This window comes from Drosophila persimilis, unplaced genomic scaffold, assembly GCF_003286085.1.
Source record: "Drosophila persimilis strain 14011-0111.01,24,50 unplaced genomic scaffold, DperRS2 tig00000977-arrow-arrow-pilon, whole genome shotgun sequence".
In the NCBI taxonomy this organism is placed as follows: Eukaryota; Metazoa; Arthropoda; class Insecta; order Diptera; family Drosophilidae; genus Drosophila; species Drosophila persimilis.
Window position 1 is genome coordinate 190,720 of NW_020825387.1, and position 16,328 is coordinate 207,047.

Genomic DNA, 16,328 nt, shown 5'->3' on the forward strand with positions numbered 1-16,328 from the left:
AGAGATTATACGACAATTTCAATTTAAAAACTCTTGTAAAGCAGAGCAGCCAAACTTGATCCGACAGTGGTGGGACAGTGCATAAATTGGTGGGGAAAATGAGTTGTCAAATGATATGGCCAGGCGGGGAGGGGCGGGGATAACTCTCTATTAAGCATTCACCGAGCTCCCGATAAGAAACGGCCAGAATCAGCATTAATACAATGTACCAGAATAGACTGTCGTTGGAGCCGGCTCTCCCCCCGAAACAAGTTCGCTGGCTACGCGCCTGGAGACCCATATGAAAAGCGACTCCAACCAGCGGCGGTAGCCGTGCCATCTGATCGCAGACTTCATTCAGTCTGCAACTCGCGTTTCAGCCGAGCAGACGCGCCAAAGTCGTTGTACAAGCCAGACCCACACCCAGACCCAGATCGAGATCGAGACCCAGTCTAAGCCTAAGCCCCAAGTCGTAGTCGTAGTCGTATTCGGATCGAGTCGAGTCAATCAAAGCAAAAGGCAGTTAATAAAAAGTGCTAATGGTGTGTTTAAAATATGAATAAATACGAGTGTATGCCAGACCCACAAAAACGGTTACAAGAGCCAGAGCCACAACCACAACCACAACGGTAACAATAACAAAAAGAGATTTTCTTTTTCGTGCGACGAAGAAATCGCATTTGCATTTCTCTCCGCGCTCGCTGGAAGATTAAATTGGATCAATCGCCTGAACGACCGTCCGTCGATCGTCGATCGTCGATCTTCGCTAGATCGCTGTATGTTTTTTTGATTGTGTGCGAGTTTCAAAGAAGGTTACCAGAATCCGAATAATAAATATTTAAATGCAAATATTAGAGACCCGTTAAGAGGTGCAGACATCGCCAGAAGAAGAATAGAAGCAGCAGCCGCGATCCCAGCTCCATTTCTGGGAGAGTCTCTCCCTCCCTGCGCGACTCCCCAGTACGGGTAAGTCTTTCGGCCATGATCGATGCGCCGATCAACTGCGATTTGTAACTGTCACAACAATCGGGCGGGGGATTCCAGTTTCTGTTTCTGTTTCTGTTTTTCGAAATGGTTTCTTCTCTGAGGCAAACCATAAAACGTTTTAATGGACTCGCACTAGGACTATTGCAATTGCAATCGCAATCGCAGTCGCAGTCGGAGCTCTGCATGAATCAAAGTTATTAAATAATTAATGGCCAGCGGTGCAAAAAGAAAAACACAGATTGCTGCATGTTCGGGGCATTATTTACGGCCTGCTTAGCTCTCTGTCTGCCTGCCGTGTGCCGTGTGGAGTCTCTCATTAGGCCAGGCATGAAGCCGCAGCCCCAGACCCAGACCCAGAACCAGAACCCCACCATCCACCATCCACCAGCCACCAGCAGGCATTCCGGCCTAGAAGATCTCGTTCGAGCACTCATCGAGATCATTTGCCCATCGATTTGCATGGCACAGAAAGCTGCTTGCTGCTGCTGCGGCTCTAATTTTTGGCAATTACATAAAGCCGTCGGACCCTGCGGCCAGCTCCACAAATGATGGGCAACCATCGTGCCACAGGGCCATTCGAGAGATCGCAGACGGAAACCGAAACCAACTTCTAAGACTCGCGTTTATTTTTGGCCTCCGCTCATTAATATTTATGATCGATTTGGCAGTCGGCAGGTGAAGACAGTGGGCCAGAGATAACTCTAATCCTCAGTCTCAGTCTCTGTTTTGGTTATTGGTTTCTGGGCGACTAGCGGTCTGCCACCCGAACCACGCTACATACACATGGCCACACGCAGTGTACTCCAGATAATGTATCTTCCGAAAGAGATTTGGAACCTTTGGAATATGCTCCTCCTATCTTCTTCATACGAGTATTTATTTATGACGGATTAGGCAATGGAAAAGTCGGATATTTATATAGATAGCGAGAAGATCAGATTATATCTAATCTCTTCCCACTTTGTGGGTGGACAGGGGCTTGTCCACCCTCACCACCCGCTCGGCGACATTCAGATATGCCTCGTACTCCACGATGTCGGGGGTGGTGTCGTAGTGGTAGTGGCCGCCCCAGTTGCTGAAGGAGAACGAGTGGAAGTGCTGGAGGCGTAGGTCGAGGTCGTGCTCCTTGGTCACCAGGGTGCCCACGGCATTGAGTTGGGCGGGCATATCGTAGAACTTAAGCCACTCGTTGACCTCCTCGTCGGTGTGGATGGGCGTCGAGCTGAAGTCTCGCATCACGTGCTGGTGGACGGCGCCCTTCTTGATCAGGAAGATGCCGCCCAGGCCCACCACGCGATCGCCGTAGTGATCCTCCAGCCCCTTGCGGATGCACTCGATGAAATTCTGTTCGCCGGTGCGCTGCTTGGCGCTGATCTTCAGCACCTGTCCAGGTGCTCCCTGGCTGAGGAAGAGGTTCAGCAGCAGCGCACAGCGGGGCTCCGTGTGGGGGATCTTTTCCAGCACACACGCCTCCTGCTCTCCCCGCACAGTGGCCGTGTAGCTGCCGTTCGTCAGCTCGTCCCCCTCGCTCACCGACAAATTGAAGATGCCCTCGCAGTTGGAGCTGCGGATGGGCCAGGGTCCTGCGCCGGCGCCCACAGCGAAGACCTTACCGGGTCCCTGGATCTTCCGCGTGATCTCCTTGATGTTGTACAGCTTTTCCCGGCGGACGTTGGGAAGCAGGAAGGGTGGGCCACCCGCCTCCAGAAGCGTGGGTCTGCCCCCCAGTCCGCTCTCAACCAATCCGAATCGTGGCGCCTTCAGGTCGGGGCAGGCACCCACACTCACCTCCACCTGGGCGAAGTTTCCCCTCAAGGCACCCTGTATGACTGCGAAACGAAAAAGAGAGAGAGAGAAAGACACCTATTGAACCAAAAGCTTTATCTCCGCCCTCCATCTAAACACAAACGGCTTTTGGCGTGCAAAAGCTGCCCGAAAGCTCTCCGCCCAGTCATATGTTTTGTCAGTTTAGAGGCGTCGCGACGAAAACAAAGAAGAAAAACAGAACAGAAAACCGAAAACAAAAAAAAAACTCTAAAGAAAACCGGCTATGGAAAGTTCGACACAGTTCTGAAGGTCATTTGCACATGGCATCGGGCGGAGGCACGTAGTATCTTTATCTTTAAGATCTGATCTCCCCGCTCCCCGTCGCTCACCATTCTGCAGCTCCGGCAATGGGGGCACGTGGAGCGGCTTCTCCTCGAAGAGCAGTTGATCTGTCTCCAGCTGGTTCTGTGTTTGTTTCTGGCTCATAATGATGCTGATGCTGATGCCCCAAGGTGTGTCCTAGTTACGAGTATTCGTATCGTATTCGTATTCCTTTCTAGCTCTGTTGCTCTGGGTCTCTCCACTGGAGTGTACCGCTCTGTAGATCGTTGGAAACGCGACTGTGAGGCGCACACCGACGCCGCTTCGCATTTCAGTGCTTGGGCTGTGGTTGGGGTTGAGTGCCGTGCACTGGCCGGTGTGCGGTTCGTCCTATAGTTAACATTGCTGCCCATACAGATACAGGGTGACTGCTGTGTGATAAGATAAACTCTTGGTTTAATTTAGTTTAATTAGTGTCGAGATGTCGAGTTCTTCCACTCTTCCGCACTCACGCTCAAGCCGCATGTCTTGGTGGTATTTTTTATGGTGCAACTTTTAAGTACAGTGGCACCCTCGTTTAACGACCGAAACGTAACGAAATAAAACGGACAGAACCTACCCTACCAACTTTTCCAATGGAGGGCCTCGACAAAACTTTCCACTTCTTTATCATCACTTTCACTGCACAAAAGGTTCTCCTCTCCAGGGCCCTGGCCGTGGGGCCCTCCGAAAACTGGTTCCCATTTGGTGTGTTCCCATTAACGGCTCCAATTTCCATATTCGTTGACAGCATGAAAGTTGTTCTGCCAAGTTGATCTATAACTTATACATAATCTCAGATCTATTTTCGACTAATTGATGTCCGAGATTCGGAGATTGCTTGCAGTAAATGTTTCTACGATCCATCCCTGCGGAGCACCTTTCACTGTGGTAGGTGGCGACCCTCCACTGATAGCGCCCGTGGTTCTGGTTCTGGTTCTGCTTCTGCTTCTGGCTCTGTTCTGCTCTGCTCTGCTCTGTAATCGTGTTTTGTCGTGTTCTGTCATTTAGCGGTCACGTTTAGCTACGTTTGCAGATAAGCCAGTGACTGCGGTTCCTCCCCAGTGCTGCTCCCAAGTGGAGACTCTAATGTGGTCGCATTCTGGGTGTGGATCGGGTCAAGCCGCAAGTGCCGGGACAGACAAATCGGCCAAGGGTGCTAATTTGATGAATGGCCTCCCTAATGAGTGTGCCGAATGCGTGGCCTGGATGAGGAGCCGCTATAGATTTAAGCCATCAAGAGTGTCACTCACAGCCTAGACTCCACGCCCCGCCGGAGTAGCAATCATGCTGTCCAGCTGGAGAGCTCTTCAGGTTCTGGCCAGACCTGGTCCACGCAATCCATCATTTCGCCAATGGATAGATAGTTTATCATAATTACAAGTTGCTCGTGAGGACCAGGCATGAGTAGGAGCCCCGACCACGGTCTGACCATCTACAGGCATTTGTTCTCGGCGACCTCGTTTCCATCCATCGAGAACTCGCCGCTGACCCAATTCCATCGGGCACTTCACTTTTTTTCGCTTGGCAATCGCCCAGACGATAGGATGGGATGGCGGAGGAACTGGAACCCAAACTGGTTAGGAATTGTGTCAGCGCTAATACTCTTGGATGCGAGTCAAACAGCGATCCAAGCAGACATCATCTGCTCTGCCCCATGCTCTAACATATGTTGTGTGCTTGTTTGTCCATGTCACATTAGGCAATGCCTGACAGGCGCCGATCAGCGTCGTCGTCGTAATGGGCAACCGCATCGCAGCGACTGGAGCTGGAGCTGGAGTGGGAGCTGGAGGTGTAGACGAGGTGCCTTCTAGGTTTAACACACGCAGACGATACCAGCAGCACAAGAGGGAGTACTGCCTCCAGAGCGAGTACCGCTCCAAGACCCTTCCCGCACGCCACCCACATCACGACCACGACCACGAGCACGGGCACGGCCAGACTCCACAAGAACCAAGGCTTGGGTCCAGCAGCTGCCTGGGCGGTGGCGCTGGGGGGCCCAATGCATCTAATGCCGCGCCACCGCACAATGGGGAGACGTCGAGGGTGCTGTTTCTGCTCTACTTGATTCACCGCACCTGGAACGTGGTCATGGACACAATGGACACACGCACCAAGAGGTAACACTCGATTTGCTCCGTTCTCTGAGGTTTACCTAATCTTCCGACTTTTTCCAGTCGTTCACCCCGCAGTAGTTCCCCCCAGAAGGGGGAGACCATTCCGATGGAGGCCCAGCAACGGCCGATGGACGAGGAATGCTCCATTGGCATCACCGACATGGATGCCTCCTCATACTGCTCTCAGTACTCGTGCTGCAGCTGCAGCTACTGCGACGAGGAGACAGCGGGGACACAGACGAATGTCTACAGCTCCATAGCGGATGACTATTCCCTGGACTCCATGTACGAGGAGGGAAAGTCGCTGGCCGAAGAAAGGTAAGCGCAACTTCTCTTCCACCCATCCACCCCATAGCAGCCAGCTTCTGGGAATGGGATTAAAAAATTGCATACTTTTCGGCTGAAACATTTGTGTAGGTGTCAGGTAAGTCGTCAGGTGGCGCCACGAAAACATGTAGTTGTAAGGTAGATAAATGTGGTGCAGCAAAACCAAGAATGGCATGTAAATATAATGCAGAAATGTCATTTGTGGACATCCCCGACCCCTACAGAGAGAAAAAACACGGAATACATATTCATTTTATGCCATTGTTTTATTCAGGGGTCGAAATCAGAGCTTAGAAGCACTCATCGATGGATGGCAGCCATCCGCTGCAGTAGTGCCAGGTGGACCAGGCGGACCATCCCTGCTGGGAGAGGACCTTCTGGGCGCAACGCACGGAGTGCTCGATGTTGTCGGTCAACAGGGCATTGCAGCTCAGGCCGCACTCGTTGTAGGAGAAGCGACCGGTGGGGGGAGCGCACCAGTAGTAGTCGTTGATCTGGAAGATGCCGTAGTCGTTGGAGCCGTTGTAGTTCTCGGGTCCGACCACTCCGGTGCGGTAGGAGCTCTCGTGCTCGGCAATGCAGGTCCACTTGTCCAGCTGATCGCGGGGGACGCCCAGGTCGGACATCTCGCGGGCCAAGGAGCAACGGTCCATGGTGCGACCAAAAGCGGGAGCGGCCAGAGCCAGAGCAACCAGAACGATGAAAGCCTTCATGTTGAGAATTTACAGAAGAAACTGATGTCGAATGGCACGAAGGTTTGCGCTTTTATAGGGCGAACTATCTCCCTGAAGTATTATCTGAAGTAGTTCCTTCGATAGGCAGGAGGGCCTATCTGTAAGTGTGTCTGTGAAGTGAAAAGAAAAATCCCCCCGAAAACTTTGAATCTTCTATTGATTAGTGACTAGTGAGTGATTGCTGAAGATAAAGTATAGTATTGTGGCAGACAGCACGTGTGTAGTGGGATACAGTAGTACTAATTAATCTCTCTGTCTACAGTGTTTACAGATAAGCGTCGTATATTTCCTTTTTCATTCATTGATCATTAGGTCTTTAACTATTAAGACTTTTAAAAGAGTGCAGCCTTCTCATAATTAACAAATGATCCTTGGGTTTCCGGCTGTCCTTCTGTTACGTTGAATGGATCCACAGATAGAAAGATTGCTCTGCTACGGACTCTGCTAAAGGGAACTTTTGAATAATCCCACAAATCTTAAGATTATGAGAAGACGATTATCCGAATAGATTTCCAGCCCTTTCGCTTGACATTAATATAAAAATATTTCATTTAAATTAAATATTTTCTTATTGAGGTTAAATATATTTCCTTAAAATTCTATGTTATATGTTATATTTATTTTAAAATTGCTTGCACTTACAACCCAAATATGGGCATCTCAGCAAAATGATCCACTATGCCGAAAAACATTAAAAATCAGTAAAAGCTGATTTCCATATACCTTTGTCCCGATATTGGTTTCTAAGTTTATTTAAACTTAACTACTTTAACCAATTTATAAATAATTTCGTTAATTTGTATGTGAAAACCTATTAAATTAAGCAAAAGATCACCTTTCGGCATATTTTGTAAATATTTCTATAGTCATATTTTTCTTTACTATTATCTCCTATAAAAAAGGTGATCCTGGACACAAGTGTTTCCCCGAAGTCTCGATAGCATATGAACCATCTGAAAGAAATTCCAGATGTGCTCATCCAATTCGCAGAGTTTTCCCATTTTGAACCCCAACCATGAAAACCACTCCTGTTTTGGCTTATATCTTTAAAACCATACAGAATTCGATTGTTGGCATTTTATTTTGTAAATATAAGGCTACCCAATTACTATGCCACTAAAAAATAATTATTTTTTTTTTTAAATTGCACATTTTCATTCTACTTTTTAATATTTTGTACTACGAAACGCCAGTACGGAAGTGCCCATATTTAATTTAAATATTGATTTGTTTTTTCACTTTGCTGAGTGTATTATGCAGCGAAAGGAACAGACATAAAATTCAGAAATTCCACTGAAAAGCTACGACTGTTTACAGATTCTAAAATATTACGGAAGCAACAGATATTCGTTTTTTGCAATCATTTTATTCAGGGGTCGAAATCAGAGCTTAGAAGCAGTCGTTGATGGAGGGCAGGGAGCCGTCGCAGTACTTCCAGGTGGACCAGGCGGACCATCCCTGCTGGGAGAGGACCTTCTGGGCGCAACGCACGGAGTTGGTGATGTCGTCGGTCAACAGGTTGTTGCAGCTCAGGCCGCACTCGTTGTAGGAGAAGCGACCGCTGGGGGGAGCGCACCAGTAGTAGTCGTTGATCTGGAAGATGCCGTAGTCGTTGGAGCCGTTGTAGTTCTCGGGTCCGACCACTCCGGTGCGGTAGGAGGACTCGTGCTCGGCAATGCAGGTCCAGCGGGCCAGCTGATCGCGGGGGACGCCCAGGTCGGACATCTCGCGGGCCAGGGAGCAACGGTCCATGGTGCGACCGAAAGCGGGAGCGGCCAGAGCCAGGGCAACCAGAACGATGAAAGCCTTCATGATGATTTCAATTATTGGAAACTGATGTCGAATGGTGGCGGGGATCGAGCTTTTATAGGTTAACACCGCGCTGATAAAGGAGTTATCTCGAGAACTTTCGCTGATACGCGGCACTCGTTCCCTTGGTCAACAAGTCGAGAAATTGACTATCGCCATCTTTTAATTAATACTGATAGGGTTAACAATATAAGCCCTGCCAATTGATGGCTAAGAAGCCCGTATCTCAACAATAAAGTAAACAACGCTATGGAAATTGTTAAGTAATGCAATACTCGTACATACGTACATATATACGCAGTATGCCAATTTCTTGCAATGCTCGACTACTCGGGGGTTTTCCTTATGATCCTATCAGCGGATCTTCTTAAAATAGGATGCTCCTCAACCCTAAAGTAGTCGACGCTTTGGAAGTCGATAAAGTCATGAAATATATATTTTATAACGCCGGTCTTGCGATCTTCTTGAAATGGGATGCTTCTGAGCCTTGGCTCATTGGGAGCAATCAGTTGGGAGGACTCATACACTAACCATATCAGTAAAGATAGCGCATTATTATATTTCTTGATTTGTTGACGAAGGGCACGTACGCTGCGTATCAGCGAAAGTGCTCGAGATAACTCCTTAATCAACGATTCTCCGGCTATAAAAGCCCGATCTCCGCCACCATTCGACATCAGTTTCCAATAATTGAAATCATCATGAAGGCTTTCATCGTTCTGGTTGCCCTGGCTCTGGCCGCTCCCGCTTTCGGTCGCACCATGGACCGTTGCTCCCTGGCCCGCGAGATGTCCGACCTGGGCGTCCCCCGCGATCAGCTGGCCCGCTGGACCTGCATTGCCGAGCACGAGTCCTCCTACCGCACCGGAGTGGTCGGACCCGAGAACTACAACGGCTCCAACGACTACGGCATCTTCCAGATCAACGACTACTACTGGTGCGCTCCCCCCAGCGGTCGCTTCTCCTACAACGAGTGCGGCCTGAGCTGCAACAACCTGTTGACCGACGACATCACCAACTCCGTGCGTTGCGCCCAGAAGGTCCTCTCCCAGCAGGGATGGTCCGCCTGGTCCACCTGGAAGTACTGCGACGGCTCCCTGCCCTCCATCAACGACTGCTTCTAAGCTCTGATTTCGACCCCTGAATAAAATGATTGCAAAAAACGAATATCTGTTGCTTCCGTAATATTTTAGAATCTGTAAACAGTCGTAGCTTTTCAGTGTAATTTCTGAATTTGATGTCTGTTCTTTCGCTGCATAATACACTCAGCGAAATACACTCAGCAAAGTGAAAAAACACATCAATATTGAAATTAAATATGGGCATTTCCATACTGACGTTTCGCAGGACAAAATATTAAAAAGAAAAATGAAAATGTCCAACTTAAAAAAAACAATAATTTTTTATTTATTTATTAAATTAACAATTAACTGTTAATAATGGTACTTAATTACAAAAGGAGGAAAAAAGAGAAGTTAAAAGATAGTTAAATTTAAGTGATATTGCATGCAATTAGTCTAAGGGACAGTTCAGGGGATAAGGAATGACAGAAGGAGTTATAATTATGGCATATAACCCTAAAAGGTTCATGTTCGGCATAATTTGACATACATATGGGTTGGCGGATTGGCCAAAAAGGACGGGTAGGTCTCGATGGGACGGCCAAGACAATCTGACCCAACAGAGTTTGGGAGTCAACAATCCCGAGAAGGAGCTTGCATTGCATATTCTGCGATGGTGCAACGACGGCAGGTCAATAAGATTTAGCCTAGACCGGTAGGGTGGCAAGATTCTACCCGAGTCCCAGTTAGAGTTACGAAGGGCAAAAATTAAAAATTTCTTTTGCACGGATTCAATAACAACCTGCTGCTCTTTATACTGCGGGCTCCACACACAAAGGCAATACTCCAATATAGGACGTACTAATGAGATATACAGTTGTTTCGTAACGTTCAGGTCGTCAAACTCCTTGGACCAACGCTTTATGAACGCTTAAACACCCTTAGCTTTATTTACTGTTGCATCTTATGATCAAAAAGGACTCCGAGGTCATTTGAACTCGAAATTCGCTCGAGGAAATGATTTCCTAGAACATATGAGAAAAAATGTGGAGCGCGACGGTAAAATGTCATAAGTTTGCGTTTAGAAAGGTTGAGAAAAAGAAAGATTAGTTGAACACCACAAATGTAGTTCACTTAGATCCAGTTGAAGGCGTGTGTGCTAATACCAATCAGAGTAAGGCAGACAGATTTCGACATCATCAGCATACATTAGTGAGGTAGAGTTATAACTTGAGGAAGGTCATTCACAAATAAAATAAACAGAAGCGGGCCCAGATGATTTTCATGTGGCACTCCTGAAGTAACATTAACAATATTCGACAACACATTAGACAACAAAACACGTTGAGTACGGTTACAGAGATAGGACAAAATGGTTCACAGAATCGAATGCCTTGCTGAAGTCCGTAAAAACTACATCCGTCTGCAAACCACTTTAAAAACCACGGTGGATTAGGTTAGAAAACTCAAGAAGGTTAGCCTTATATTTACCAAATAAAATGCCAACAATCGAATTCTGTATGGTTTTAAAGATAAAAGCCAAAACAGGAGTGGTTTTCGAGGTTGGGGTACAAAATGGGAAAACTCTGCGAATTGGATGAGCACATCTGTGCACATCTGGGATTTCTTTCAGATGGTTCCATATGCTATCGAGACTTCGGGGAAACACTTGTGTCCAGGATCACCTTTTTTATAGGAGATAATAGTAAAGAAAAATATGACTATAGAAATATTTACAAAATATGCCGAAAGGTGAACTTTTGCTTAATTTAATAGGTTTTCACATAAAAATTAACGAAATTATTTATAAATTGGTTAAAGTAGTTAAGTTTAAATAAACTTAGAAACCAATATCGGGACAAAGGTATATGGAAATCAGCTTTTACTGATTTTTAATGTTTTTCGGCATAGTGGATAATTTTGCTGAGATGACCATATTTGGGTTGTAAGTGCAAGCAATTTTAAAATAAATATAACATATAACATAGAATTTTAAGGAAATATATTTAACCTCAATAAGAAAATATTTAATTTAAATGAAATATTTTTATATTAATGTCAAGCGAAAGAGCTGGAAATCTATTCGGATTTTTCAATCCAAGTGTCAATATTACGTTTTTAGGGCTTATTTCTATGGCTGTATCAATAATCGTCTTCTCATAATCTTAAGATTAGTGGGATTATTCAAAAGTTCCCTTTAAAATCAAGGAAAAGTCACCCTAGCAGAGCAATCTTTCTATCTGTGGATCCATTAAACGTACAAAAGGACAGCCGGAAACCCAAGGATCATTTGTTAATTATGAGAAGGCTGCACTCTTTTAAAAATCTCAATAGTTAAAGATTGCGACCAAATGATCAATTAATGAAAAAGGAAATATACGACGCTTATCTGAAAACACTGTAGACAGAGAGATTGATTAGTACTACTGTATCCCATTACATACGTGCTGTCTGCCACAATACTATACTTTATCTTCAGCAATCACTCACTAGTCACTAATCAAGAGCGGCTTCAAAGTTTTCGGGGGATTTTTCTCTGAGATTCACATACACACTTACAGATAGGCCCTCCTGCCTATCGAAGGAACTACTTCAGATAATACTTCAGGGAGATATTTCGCCCTATAAAAGCGCAAACCTTCGTGCCATTCGACATCAGTTTCTTCTGTAAATTCTCAACATGAAGGCTTTCATCGTTCTGGTTGCTCTGGCTCTGGCCGCTCCAGCTTTTGGTCGCACCATGGACCGTTGCTCCTTGGCCCGCGAGATGTCCGACCTGGGCGTCCCCCGCGATCAGCTGGACAAGTGGACCTGCATTGCCGAGCACGAGAGCTCCTACCGCACCGGAGTGGTCGGACCCGAGAACTACAACGGCTCCAACGACTACGGCATCTTCCAGATCAACGACTACTACTGGTGCGCTCCCCCCACCGGTCGCTTCTCCTACAACGAGTGCGGCCTGAGCTGCAATGCCCTGTTGACCGACAACATCGAGCACTCCGTGCGTTGCGCCCAGAAGGTCCTCTCCCAGCAGGGATGGTCCGCCTGGTCCACCTGGCACTACTGCAGCGGATGGCTGCCGTCCATCGATGAGTGCTTCTAAGCTCTGATATTGACCCCATAATAAAAGAATTGCATAAAACATTGGGTTCCTGGTAGAGACACTTTGATTATCAAAAAGTGATCTCTTTCTGGTGGTTCGGGACTCGTTTCCACATTCTTCCACCTAATCACGGCTGGTGGTTGGGTGTTTGGAGATGCCCTAAGGCGCTTGACAGTCTTCACCAGGTCGGAGTGGTTCCATTGCTACTGTTTCTTATAACCAAAGTCTTATATGAAGAGAAAGAGAGAGAGAGCGAGAGAGAAATCGCTCTTGGGCTGAATGCAACTTCGGTTGAAGCTCCGTCTTCGACTCGGTTCGGCTCGGCTCGGCTCTCGATCTTGGCCCAAAGCGGGGATCGTGGCTCGGTGGAGCTGAAAGCCCGGCTCTCGATCAGTCGGTGCGTGACTTCTCTTCTCTTCGGACGTGTTGTGTGCAGATCGCAGATAGCGGAAGCGAACGAAGCGCGGTTTTGGTTACCAATTAAGTCGAACGGCAAACGATCGAACGATAGAACGATGAACGATGAACGATGGCTTTGTTAGCTGTTCTTGAGGTCTAGCAAAGTTCACTCGTTAGTGGTTTTAGTGCGGAAGCGAAGCTCAACGAACTGTGCGATCCAATCCGATCCGAAAAGGGATACTGTCAATCTCCGTCTTTTGCCGATCCTCCTCCACACTATTCCGCCTCTCCAGCACCTCTGGTTACGTGTCACAGACGATTACGCGATATATATTTTCTTATTGTGTATTCTCTTGAGAGGAGAAACAAGTTTGATTGGATAGAAGTGCTAGTGCCTCCCCGTTTGGACCCGCACTCGGACCGCTCTCCACCGCTGGCTAACAGCATCGCGAGTGCCACAGTGCGCGCGCGCAGATTGCATTCTAACGGTAAAACGAGTACACGACTCTCGGCTAGAACTGGCCCCATGCCCCATGCTGCATGCCCCTCCTGCATCTTTCCTCTGGTGGCCTATTGCAGCATCCACAATAATACTCCACGAGTAATAGCCACAACAGCAGCAACATCAGCACCGGCCAGTGGCAGTGCCTCTTCAGCGGCCTCTTCTCCTCTTGTGCTGCTAATCTTCTCAATTTACGTTTCTTGTTCGATGACGACGCAAAGTGCAGCATGAAAGTCAGCTCCAACTGTGCCCCAATCCGACAAATATGAGGAGTGTGTGTGTACCTCGTAGAATCTAAGAACGTTCTGCTCTGCAGCGAGCAGCAGTGCCCCAATTTGGATTCGTGTCAGTACTCCTGGCTCCGTACTCCTCCTCCTCCTCCTCCTCCTCCTCCTCCTGCTCCTCCTCTCTCGCTCCCGATCGCACTGCTCTGCACTTGATCCCAATTGGATTTCGGACAGACGCACCAGCTAAAGCAGCCGCAGAAGAACCAGTAACCACGGAAGCAAAAGCCGACGCCGCATAGGCAAAATAGGTAAGAGTTATCTCTATCTCCCTCTCTCTCTCTCTCTGGGAAAACTAGTTCCCGATCTAAGTCAGAGGGTCAGAGTCAGATCCAGCAGCCCAAGGCTTCTTCCACTTGGTCAGCAGATTGGATCCCACATGCCACATATGCCACATACATATACAATACATGTACCCCTGCCCCTGCTGGTGCCCGAAACCTATGCAGCATATGCTAATGGGCCCCCGACTTTCTTTTAGGCTAGTGCCCAAAATCAAGATATGTAAATCTGTAAATCCCTCGGTACGCGGGGATCGTGTGGGAGTACGGTAGTACGGGTAGCACTGACATTGAACTGTGACGCCCACTGGCCACTGGCCACTGGCCAGAAAGAAAGAAACTCTCCACAAAAATTCGGGCTAAAAAAGAACGCAAAACAGACAATGGCTAAAATAAAAAATAAAAAAAAAACGGGCCATAAAATAAAGGCGTTATGACTGCGTGTTCGTTATAAAAGCATGAAAACAAATTACATTCCTCTGTGGCCCCATGGAAAATTGAAGTGAAAATTGAATTGGCAGCGGCACGAGACTGCGATGGACTTCGACGAGGCAGCAGCCCCCAATCCCCAGTCCCCAATCCACAATCCGACTAACAATGCCACTTTGTCCATCCACCATCCGACAGAGAGACAAAGCCAAAGACAAACGTGGAAGAAACAGCCACAGCAGAAGACAAACATCAAGAAAGAGGGCAAAAAGCGAAGATACCTACTAAATATGCCTATAAATAAACAAGAAAGAAAGAAAGGTGGCTTTCAGGGGGATATTTGGAGGCCTTGGGATACCCTTAGAGAACGATCATTCGTTCAGAAGCTGTCATCAGAATTGAAAGATAATATCATAATGCGTTTTCTAAGGTTTCATCGCTACATACTCGTATGCAGAATCAAAGATAACTTACCCAGAGTTTGCGTTCAAGAATGCCTTCCAGTGGTCACTATAAGAGTATGTGGATACATCCAATATGTATATATACTGCAACGAAATAAGAGAACATCAAGCATATAGTACTTCCTTCTTCCTCTGCCCTGGCAAACACCTGCCCGTAATCATAGTACCTCGTGGGAAAGGGTACAATTACAGTCACAGACCCAGACAGACCCAGACACAGGCCAAAAACGCGAGTGTTCGTACTGCCAGTGGACGGGCTACAGAAAAATCTGTTCCGGTCTGATTTAACAATTGTTAAACAGCTTATGCATTGGCCATGCCCCAAAGAGTGTGATGTGATGTGGTGTGGTGTGGTGTGGGGTGTTGTGTGGGGCATGCCGCCTGCTGCTAGGTGGGGCGGCACACGCAACCCAGCGAATGGCCAATTTACTTTCGGTGCTGCCCAAAACCAAAAACAAGAAAAAGAAATCTTTCTTTATTCACGCGATTTTGTGGTCAACTTTGGCCATTCTGTGTCGGGCCTTTGTCTTCCTTCTGGCAACTGCAGCAGCAGAGCAGGGCCAAATGCCACATGCCACATTAGAGGCACAGCCATCATGGGACAACCAGATGTTGGACACCTTGACAGACCCCTGACAAATGGAGCAACAATCGGTGATCGGCGGGATTGAGTAACCAACAGCCAGCAGACAGCAGCCAACAACCATTGCACTTGGGCAATAAACAGCAGGCAGTAAATAGGCATTGGGCATTGGGCCATGAGCAGTGGGCTTTTGTTAGCCGCCAAGACTAATTGAAGCCAATGGGCCACGAAAAGGGGACCGGCGGCACACAAAGACTCCCAGAGACTCCCAAATTGAGAGATCAGAGGCCAATTGCTCGGACAAACAGTCAACCCCAACATTGGAGACATTTGCATCCACATTCAGAACAGGTGAATGCGGAGTGGCGGCGGACCTGCGTCAGATCCACCGCCAGGGGATTCACAATCGAATTTCGGTAAAGCTCCCACTCCGCCATTCATATTATCGAAATTATCAATGAAATTATCAATATGGTCCGATTTGCACACTCGAATCTTTTGCGAAGAGTCAAGATTACCCCGCCGCATAATGCCATATGCCCATCAGATATCCACGGAACTACTCAAAGATAACACTCCTCGGGCTCGGGCAGATAGTACTCCGGCCCTCCGGCTATAAAAGCTCGATCCCCGCCACCATTCGACATCAGTTTCCAATAATTGAAATCATCATGAAGGCTTTCATCGTTCTGGTTGCCCTGGCTCTGGCCGCTCCCGCTTTCGGTCGCACCATGGACCGTTGCTCCCTGGCCCGCGAGATGTCCGACCTGGGCGTTCCCCGCGATCAGCTGGCCCGCTGGACCTGCATTGCCGAGCACGAGTCCTCCTACCGCACCGGAGTGGTCGGACCCGAGAACTACAACGGCTCCAACGACTACGGCATCTTCCAGATCAACGACTACTACTGGTGCGCTCCCCCCAGCGGTCGCTTCTCCTACAACGAGTGCGGCCTGAGCTGCAACAACCTGTTGACCGACGACATCACCAACTCCGTGCGTTGCGCCCAGAAGGTCCTCTCCCAGCAGGGATGGTCCGCCTGGTCCACCTGGAAGTACTGCGACGGCTCCCTGCCCTCCATCAACGACTGCTTCTAAGCTCTGATTTCGACCCCTGAATAAAATGATTGCATAAAACGAATATGT

The 16,328-nt window shown here is 47.8% G+C and overlaps 7 protein-coding genes across 7 annotated transcripts in view; 4 read left to right on the forward strand and 3 right to left on the reverse strand.

Moving 5' to 3' along the window:
* Positions 1 to 1,804: 1,804 nt before the first annotated feature.
* Positions 1,805 to 3,361, reverse strand: LOC6601058 (ester hydrolase C11orf54 homolog). Its single transcript, XM_026993941.1, has 2 exons — positions 3,123 to 3,361; positions 1,805 to 2,795 (listed from the first exon to the last, which is right to left on the reverse strand). The coding sequence occupies exons 1-2, from the start codon at positions 3,217 to 3,219 to the stop codon at positions 1,912 to 1,914; spliced, it is 981 nt and encodes a 326-aa protein (XP_026849742.1). The 5' UTR covers positions 3,220 to 3,361; the 3' UTR covers positions 1,805 to 1,911.
* A 1,457-nt stretch (positions 3,362 to 4,818) lies between these two features.
* Positions 4,819 to 16,328, forward strand: part of LOC6601033 — a 30,345-nt gene continuing 18,835 nt past the window's right edge. Inside the window, exons 1-2 of the mRNA XM_026993940.1 lie at positions 4,819 to 5,213; positions 5,271 to 5,528. Coding sequence (XP_026849741.1) covers positions 4,834 to 5,213; positions 5,271 to 5,528 — 638 coding nt within the window. The 5' untranslated portion in view covers positions 4,819 to 4,833. The remainder of the gene's footprint in view (positions 5,214 to 5,270; positions 5,529 to 16,328) is intronic.
* Positions 5,785 to 6,262, reverse strand: LOC6601060 (lysozyme A/C). Its single transcript, XM_002026079.2, has one exon. The coding sequence runs from the start codon at positions 6,248 to 6,250 to the stop codon at positions 5,828 to 5,830; it is 423 nt and encodes a 140-aa protein (XP_002026115.1). The 5' UTR covers positions 6,251 to 6,262; the 3' UTR covers positions 5,785 to 5,827.
* On the reverse strand, positions 7,618 to 8,098 carry LOC6604616 (lysozyme D). Its single transcript, XM_002029464.2, has one exon. It carries the CDS (start codon positions 8,081 to 8,083, stop codon positions 7,661 to 7,663), a length of 423 nt encoding a protein of 140 aa, XP_002029500.2. The 5' UTR covers positions 8,084 to 8,098; the 3' UTR covers positions 7,618 to 7,660.
* Positions 8,748 to 9,247, forward strand: LOC113566795 (lysozyme D-like). The gene has a single exon (XM_026993945.1). It carries the CDS (start codon positions 8,782 to 8,784, stop codon positions 9,202 to 9,204), a length of 423 nt encoding a protein of 140 aa, XP_026849746.1. The 5' UTR covers positions 8,748 to 8,781; the 3' UTR covers positions 9,205 to 9,247.
* On the forward strand, positions 11,810 to 12,283 carry LOC6601062 (lysozyme A/C). The gene has a single exon (XM_002026081.2). The coding sequence runs from the start codon at positions 11,822 to 11,824 to the stop codon at positions 12,242 to 12,244; it is 423 nt and encodes a 140-aa protein (XP_002026117.2). The 5' UTR covers positions 11,810 to 11,821; the 3' UTR covers positions 12,245 to 12,283.
* On the forward strand, positions 15,843 to 16,323 carry LOC6601030 (lysozyme D). The gene has a single exon (XM_002026082.2). It carries the CDS (start codon positions 15,858 to 15,860, stop codon positions 16,278 to 16,280), a length of 423 nt encoding a protein of 140 aa, XP_002026118.2. The 5' UTR covers positions 15,843 to 15,857; the 3' UTR covers positions 16,281 to 16,323.

What these genes read in the sequence shown, in the direction of transcription:
- LOC6601058 (XM_026993941.1), bottom strand. Translation starts at nt 3,219, where the DNA reads ATGAGCCAGAAACAAACACAGAACCAGCTGGAGACAGATCAACTGCTC. An exon ending in ATTGCCGGAGCTGCAGAATG is followed by an intron (nt 2,796 to 3,122) that starts GTGAGCGACGGG and finishes TTCGTTTCGCAG; the next exon opens with TCATACAGGGTGCCTTGAGG.
- LOC6601060 (XM_002026079.2), bottom strand. Translation starts at nt 6,250, where the DNA reads ATGAAGGCTTTCATCGTTCTGGTTGCTCTGGCTCTGGCCGCTCCCGCT.
- LOC6604616 (XM_002029464.2), bottom strand. Translation starts at nt 8,083, where the DNA reads ATGAAGGCTTTCATCGTTCTGGTTGCCCTGGCTCTGGCCGCTCCCGCT.
- LOC113566795 (XM_026993945.1), top strand. Translation starts at nt 8,782, where the DNA reads ATGAAGGCTTTCATCGTTCTGGTTGCCCTGGCTCTGGCCGCTCCCGCT.
- LOC6601062 (XM_002026081.2), top strand. Translation starts at nt 11,822, where the DNA reads ATGAAGGCTTTCATCGTTCTGGTTGCTCTGGCTCTGGCCGCTCCAGCT.
- LOC6601030 (XM_002026082.2), top strand. Translation starts at nt 15,858, where the DNA reads ATGAAGGCTTTCATCGTTCTGGTTGCCCTGGCTCTGGCCGCTCCCGCT.